Below are 8,103 nucleotides of genomic sequence, written 5' to 3'. Positions count from 1 at the left end.
TAGGAACATGCAGCCAGAGGGAGGTAAGAGCCTATGCCACCAGAAGTTAGTTTGGCTTAGATTGCTGTGAAACTGCAGCCTGAGATCTGTTAGACCTACTCATGGTTTTGGTTTTTTTTTTATTTGGTTCACTGAAGAGTTGATCTGTTTGGTTTTTTGCCGTGTTGGGTTGGGAGCTTTTTTGCTGGTTTAATGAGCTGAAGATGCTTGCTTTAAGCATTAGACTGCCAGAGCAGATATTGAAACATGGAAACTTGGAGGAATGAGATAGGAAGAACCATCTGTGTCCAAGGGTAGTTGTAGACAGCTCAGGTGGCTTGTCTGACTGCCTGTGTCTACCACACTGCATGTCATGATTCCATGTCATGGCATTATTTTCTCTGAATTCAAGAAAGTTTTTATTTGGCATGTTCTGGAAAACCTGTGAGAAGATATTAAATAGAGCAATTTGAAACTCTTCTAGAGAAATTATTTTCCCTTTGAGAAAATGCTGTTTGAATTTATATATATATATATTTATATACATATATATATAGGTTTTTTAGGTTATAGGGAGGAGAGCTACAATACATTCTTTAAAAATTGAAAACAATGAAAGTAGCTGCATAGGTTCGTTAAAACTGAATCATCTGGTCACCTGCTCTGGGAAAGGAAGACACTTTTGTTGGAAAGTTTTAGGGTTTTTTATGGCAATATAAATAAGAACAATAATGTGATTGATTTTTACCTCCTTTGTTGCATATTTCTGTCACATACATTATTGTTCTGGGAAGTTATAGAGACCACAGGATCTTTACTGGATTTTTTTGTTTAGAATGTTAGTATTTTTACTTAGTTTGTTTTTAATAAGGTGGAAACAAAAAAATTCCAAACAAACCAGAACAACCTCACTAAAATGCTATTTCTCCACAGGCTCTCTCCAGTCAGACTCTGGGCCTTAATCTGGTGTGCTTTCCTATTTTCACTACCTTTTTATTCTGTGTCTACTGACTAAAGTGGACTTGCAGGAAAGTTTATAGTAATATAGTGAATTTTAGTTATGAACTGCATTGTTTGATTATCTGTCCTTGCTGTCACATTAGGTCTGTGTACCACAGTATTCTGATATTATCTAAAGTGCACAAGAAATTTTTAACGTATTCACTATCTGCATTGTTTCACTTTGAGTTCTGGCCAGTGTTCCTTGAGAAAGAATAGCCCGTTACAGATATGGTAGAACTGTCCTTACTTAAAAATAAAATGAAATTACCAAATATGGAAGCCAATAATTAAATTATTTTGAGCTGATAATGAAGACCTATGTGATTTGTACTTGAATGTGTGGTTAAAAGTACAGGTGGTCAATAGTACAAGGGAAGGCTTTGGTTTAATTTAATACTACTCTGTTTTACTTATCACAAATGCTCGTCTGTGGTTTGTTGTCATACAATGGCTGTAAATTTTGCACATGAGTTTTGCTGTGCTGACTGAAACATCTCTGGGTTGAGTTTTGTTGGGTTTTCTTCCCCCTTCCCCTATTTCTGTTTCTCCATAGTAGTTCAGATGTTTCCTGGAACTTTTTCAACTCTAGTGAGCAGTTTGAGATTTTGGGTGAAATAATCTACTTTTGATTGGTCGATTGACTAAGTGCTTTGAAGAGTTTTTTGCCAAAACAAGATTTAGTTCAGAGTTGGATCAATTCTTTACACTCCCACAACTCCCACATCAAACTGGCGCTGACTTGTTTTTGAAGCTGAGAACAATGAGCTGTGTCCAGTATAACAAATTAAGGTTGAATATTTCACTGCTCAACATGCTGAGAGGTTATAGGGGTACATTTCTGTAGTGTGTTTGATGAAGTTCGGTGAACATTAATTTGCAGGCATCATGGACTTTTTACAGATAAATGAAGAATTTAATACAACAATGCTCAGCAGTTGTTCCCATGTTAATGCAAAACTACATATTTGGCCTTAAGAAGTAAAGAATGAGATGGTCTGCAATTCTTCATTAAATTCTTGGGTCCGAGACTGTTTTGGTGGTGATGTCCTTTAGGGTTCACTGGATCATAACAAGAAGAGCTCAAGCTAAGTCCTCCCCAAGGGGTGCCAGCGACCTTGGAGCTGGGAGAAAGCATGATTAGGAAAAGGGTAATTCGAAGACTTAGCTGCTTAACTGTTCCTATATTTCAGAAGTGGAAAGATAGGCATCTTGCAGAAGAGAAGTCAGCATTGTTCAGCTGGAAACTTCTTTGTCTGCATGCCTGTGTCCTTCAGTGCTGATCTGGAAATTGTTCTGCTTGTCCATACCAAGTGTAACAGTTTATCCTCTTTTATTCAGAGATGAGAAAAAAGCCCCCATGAAGTAGATCACCTGTTTTAAATAAATTCATAAAGTGTACCTATGATCCACTAGTCTGTCCATGTGTACACAAGAAGCCCTTAAAAAGAGGACTAAGAGGAGCATTCAGGGTACGGGAGTGGGTGCCACTATTTTATTTATTTCTTTGTTTAGTCAGTTAGCTCACAAATTCAAGAAGCAGTGGAGTTGATGGCCAGCTGAACATCTCTTCCCTCTTTTCCCTGGGATTCAGTCTGTTTTGTTTTGGTAGTCCCGATGCAGATTTAGGAGCTTCAGTTTTAATAATTGCTTCAGGCACCACAACAGTAAAACACTTAGGATCCAAAGAGCACAAATAATGTACTTTTCCTGTAATAATCTCTGACTGATGCTGGTATGTTGTGTCTAGCAATTGTTAAGAAGGTGAGGTGATTAGGCATTTTTCATAGCCCATTGAAGTTACTGCACACATTTCTACTATTTCATAGTCTTTGTAGTTTGCTTGAGGTAAATATAAATACTAACTAAAGTTTTTTTGGAAGTTAAATAACATAGCCTATACATGGAAATTCTCCAATGTATCTTGAAATTCAAGTTAGTGGCAAGAAAAACCTGCTTGCGGTTACTTGGAGTGTACCAGGAGTGTAGACTGAACCCCAAAGAATGTTGTGCCCTCTGAAGAAACAAGGCTTCTAAAAATGAAGGCTGGTCTTAGGAAAAGATTTAAATAACTTCTGATAGTCAATGGGGTGATTTCCTAGCCAAGGAAACTGTAGAAGGACAAATAATAATAAGTATCATTATTAAGTGATTAAATGGACCTTCTTCATTTAGGTTAGAGCCAAAGCAAGGCACAGAAGTATATAATTGCTTAGGGAGAGGTGAGTTTGTAGCTGGAGAATGACCCACAGAACTATGATTACCCAAAGACCTTGCTGTTACCGTGTTGTAAGCAGTCATTTCCTGTCAGGGCAACAAATGATAAGTCTGGGATGTTGCATAAAGAATGGGGATAGACAGCAAAGGGTAAATGAGTCATAACCTCATTGCAAGAAGCTTTTGCCAAAGTGGTTGTTGTTTACAGATGGAAAAAAGTGTAATATTTGTGAATAAATTTGTCAATATTTGCTTTTGAGAGTCTAGCCTTTGTTGTCCCGAAATGGGTTCTTTCACCCAGTGTGCAAGAGGCCAATCCACAGAGTCAAGGTATTTGATTTATTTAGTTCAGCACAGAAAGGGGTTCTAGCTGGCAAATTCACAAAGCCAATACACCAATTATCAAAACTTTTCATAATTTATACATTTTGATAAGCAAAGGTATTAATGTTTATTTGCTATAATTTTTATAGTTCTCTTATTAATTAGTATTTTATTTGTTAGTTAAATTACTCTCTTGCTTCTTCTGCTAATCAGCCTACATGCTCAGACTTCCTTTGAGTATGTGGGTTTCTTGAGTTGGTGTCTGTGAGTCAGTAGTTGTGGTCTTCCCCTGCCAGAATTGCCTTTTACCTAGTTAGCACATTAGTTTGATGAGTTGGCTTTGTTTATTCCTCCTAATCTAGTTCCTGCTGGCCTTATCTTGGACATTCTGCCCAGTGTCCTTGCAGTCTATCAGTTCAGCATTCTGTTGTGATCCTGTTTCTCAAATTCTGTACTCTTGAAGTTGTCCCTTTTGTTTCTTTCTCTATAGCTGTAGTCACTGAGGCATGTTAAGCTGCGATTACTGAGCTGTTAAATATACTTTATCTATTTGGAAGCCGTGCATCACCTTGATTTAAAATTTGGAAACTACAGAGTAGTGGTGTTGACACTCTCCATTAAAAGTTGATGTAGTTCTGTGTGTTTTGTTTCATTAAGTATCTCATACAATATGTGCCATATGAAATTTTATTTTGATAGTGCGAAAGTAATTTGCCATGAACTTCTTTATGCTTATTGTCTATAGTTAAATACAATGCTTTAGCATGGTTTAGTTTCTTTGCTTTGATGATTTTGTGTTTGTGTTCATGGAAGTGTTGTCTGGAAGGGAGCTCTGGGGTCACCTAGTCCAACCTCCTTCTTGAAGCAGGCCTGTTGCCAAGGCTAGATCCATTTAGCTGTGTCTTGAAAAGTCTCCTGAAAGAAAGGGATTTACAGCCTCTTCAGGTAACCTGTTCTAGTGCTTCACTTATTCCTAATGGAAGAACTTTTGCTCACATACAACCTGAACCTCCCAAGCTACATTTGTGACCATTTCCCCATTCAATGTTGTTCACTAACACCAAGAAGAGTTTACATCTGTGATCTTTGTTGCTACCCTACAAGTAGCTGTGTGCTGTGGTTCAGTAGCTTCTTTGCCTTCTCTTATCTGGGGTAAAGGAGTGTGGCCCCTTCAGCCTTCTCATTGCACAGTCCTGCCTTGCTTATTCAGGTTCTCAAACTGTACAAAAAATGTAGTGGAAGTGTTGTTTTCATTGCTGGCCAAGATTTTTTTACTCTGCACTTGAAAAACAGTATGCACAAAAGGCACTGAGGCATTCCAACAGCAGATTTGGGAACACAATATATCATCTGTTGATGTGTGGTTTATGCTTGGCAAGCATCCTTCCCTTTAGTGAAGGATGAAAATAAGTTTTGTGGGAAAGCATAGATTCTGGCTGATGGCACATACCAAGAAAACTTCCTGTTTTTCCCCTCAACGTTGTATAAATTTTGACAGACACAGGATCTTATGTATATCAATATTTGTTAATTGACCATGATGTAGTGCTGTTACACTAATTGCTTCAGGTGATGTTTTAAATCTGTAGAGATTTGTATGGATTTCATGTGTTTTTCTAAAAACATCAATTTGACAATTCTGACTTGAGAATTTAGAATCTTCTGACAAAAGTTAATGGTAGGCTAAATAAGATGCTTCAAAGATGAACCTAATTGGTTTAGGAATTTTTGCATGTGTTATAAAACAAATCTATCCCTGTTTTCCTGCTTTCTATGGCTGTATTTGGATCCAGCCTGAAGGGCTGGATGACAGCAAGGCTGAACATGTTCACATTGAAGTAGAAGCTGAATGCAACAAATGTTACTGTTCATTTTTTTTCTTTTCCCTAAGCTTTTAAAGAGGTTGTAGCGTTTCTTTTGTGTGTGTGTTACTACCTCAGTTAGCTTGTTCAGGCTTTTGAAGAAAACGTGATTGGATCAGAATGTGCTAAAGATTTCAAATGATTGACATTGTTACTCCTGCGACTGATAGTGGGCACACCATCAGCCTTTCAGAGCTGTGCTAGTAGCTCACGTGGCCCAGTGCACAAACTGAAAAAACAAATGTCTTCAGGAAAGTATGCAAGAAACACCTCCTAGGATTCAATTTTTACTTCCAAGAGAGATTCCTTCCCCTCTGCAGTCAATTTCTTAGCAACTTCTGGGAGGCTGCATATGAAAGGCCCTGCTAAATTGCTGCCAATGGATTTATCTTTCACGAATTCAATTCCTTTTTTGAACCCACTTAGACTTTTAGTCTTCAAATATTACATGATAGTAAGGAACACGATCATTCATCATATGGAATCAGTTAGTGCCTTTTGCATAGTGGTTGGTATTTCTGCTGCGTTCTTGAATTATGATGATAAAATTCTTATCTATATTCTGCGTTTTAATGTGATCTTGATTGTGGTGATTTACTTCCTTAAAAACTTCGGTAAATTTTCATGCACTGTGTTTCTACAGAAGAATTTTTGACCCATTCTCCTTCTGGACAGAATATTGTATGCATAAAAGAAGCAGTTCGAGGCATTTCTTTAGATTCTATTCATAAGAGATAAGATAAAATTAATATAATTTGTTTTCTCAAGGTGATAATTTTGTATTCATCATTAATTCCTTCTTGCATTAAAACCTGAGTGCTCAATATCACAGATCTATACATGAAAATTGGTTCAGGTTGTGCACATCTGTGCTAAATCATTTACAAGAATTTTTGAGTGTACAGTGTGCTGTGATCTTACTGGTTATTAAAAAACTGTTGGTTCATCCTGTTGGAGAGATGGGACGTAAATGCCTGGAAACAAGCGCAGCATTTCAATAAGTTTCTCATAATGAATTCCTTTGTTGGTGTGCTGTATTCATTTTATAACTGTCTGCGCTGTAAATTTAGGGTACAAAACTAATAGAAATGTGGACTTGGGATCAAAATAGAAGTTTTATAAGAAGTTTCTCTGCTTCTACCTAGCACTTGAAGAACAGGTGCCACAGTTCAACAGATGGCAAATGCTGTACACTTTGTCATTTGTCTTAAGCTTGCCATTCCTTGCAAGTATGTCTGACACAATACTCAGTGAATTCCAAACTGGGATGATGAAGTTCACCTGAAAATGGAATTCTTGAGGCTGGGCACCTGTCATGTCCTACCTGACAGTCTACCACATCCATTGTTTAAGCAGGTCAAGTCCATGCTTGGAAGAGCATCACTGCCAGGGTGGAGCAGGTATCACTGAATGATGAGATGGGATAATGCTGCAGACCTCATGTATTCAGCACTTATAAGCCTAACTATGAAAAAACTGGGTTTTTTTTCTGTTCTAGTGTGCAAAGCTTCCTGAAGATTACCATTATCATGTCTGGGAAATGCATGGTAGCAGCTGCCATGACATCAGGCACATCTCATTTCTCTAATTGCTGCCCACTAGCTTGATGTTTGTGGATCCATTATCAAGAACTATTTGAAGTGTGTCATTATGGTATTCTGGCACCATAGCAATGCAGAGGTACTTATTAGTGTATTTACAGATGTTGAATGCCTCTGACAGGGTCTGTAGGCCTTTTTTGGTGAGTGCACAGAATTGGGGAGGGGTCTAGGAGCACATGGGAGGGTAGTTATTTCCTCCAAGGTACCAAACAATTGGAACCATTTCTGCCAGCATTACCAGTGTCCAGAAAAGCTGTGTTTATCTGTAGTAAGCACACAATTCTTTGTTTTGAGGGTTTCTGAATGCTTAATAGCTTTGCCATCCTTTTGCTTGGTCATTTTAAGTTGCCATATGATTTTTGAAGCCTTTCATTGAACTGTAAGCGAAACTGCTTTGTGTTACCATGAGTAGCAACTGAATGGATGAAATTTGCATTTAGAAGACTGAGAACAAGATACAGTAGCCTCATGTCAAGGGTCGAAGCAGTTAAATAATTACTTTTATAATAGCTGCTTTTTCTGCTGTGTATTTTTGAGGGACTGGGAGGAGAAGGTAGTATGATTGACAAATACTTGGAAAAAACAGGTGAGGAGGCTTTGTGAAATACTGTAATATTCTCAGAAATAAATACAGCAGTCAGCTTTGTCTATAGTATGAGGGCCACACATGAAAAATGAAAGCAGCGTGTATCTGAGTGGTTGTTCAGAAGGCATTTCTTAGAATTGTGACTTACAGCTTTCATTTTGTACACAGAGAGAACTCCAGTGTTTTTATTATTATTTGTATGTTTTGTAAATTTAACTCTGTTTTCAATTTTTAAATAAAAAGTAATACACCAAACTCTGTGTTGTGGGCCATACTTACTTTTGTTGAGCATGCTTGAACTTGCTACCAAGTGGTATGAAAGCCCTGTGCTTTTATAAAACCCCAGGAAGGGTTGCCTACCTCTGTTTCATCACAGCAGGTGGTCTTTCTATTCTGTGAGTTGCTATTTCCTTCCCTGTTTCCTGTCTTCCCTCTTTATAAAACATCATTATCATCCTCTGTTTTGGAGCTTGGGAGGGTATGTTTCACATTGGTTGGGCAAGGGAGCCTGTCTTAAGAAGGTAATGGCAGTGTC

At 37.8% G+C, this 8,103-nt stretch overlaps 1 protein-coding gene across 2 annotated transcripts in view; it reads left to right on the top strand.

Moving 5' to 3' along the window:
- The first annotated feature begins 6 nt into the window (after positions 1-6).
- The window catches only part of SH3D19 (SH3 domain containing 19), an 83,090-nt gene continuing 74,993 nt past the window's right edge, over positions 7-8,103 (top strand). For both annotated transcript variants that reach the window (XM_017736764.1, XM_017736763.1), the window contains exon 1: positions 7-23. In XM_017736764.1, coding sequence (XP_017592253.1) covers positions 8-23 — 16 coding nt within the window. In that variant the 5' untranslated portion in view covers position 7. The remainder of the gene's footprint in view (positions 24-8,103) is intronic.

This window comes from Corvus brachyrhynchos, unplaced genomic scaffold, assembly GCF_000691975.1.
Source record: "Corvus brachyrhynchos isolate BGI_N302 unplaced genomic scaffold, ASM69197v1 scaffold175, whole genome shotgun sequence".
Classification (NCBI taxonomy): domain Eukaryota; kingdom Metazoa; phylum Chordata; class Aves; order Passeriformes; family Corvidae; genus Corvus; species Corvus brachyrhynchos.
Note: the sequence above shows the minus strand (reverse complement) of the source record. Positions and strands in the feature narration are given on the sequence as shown.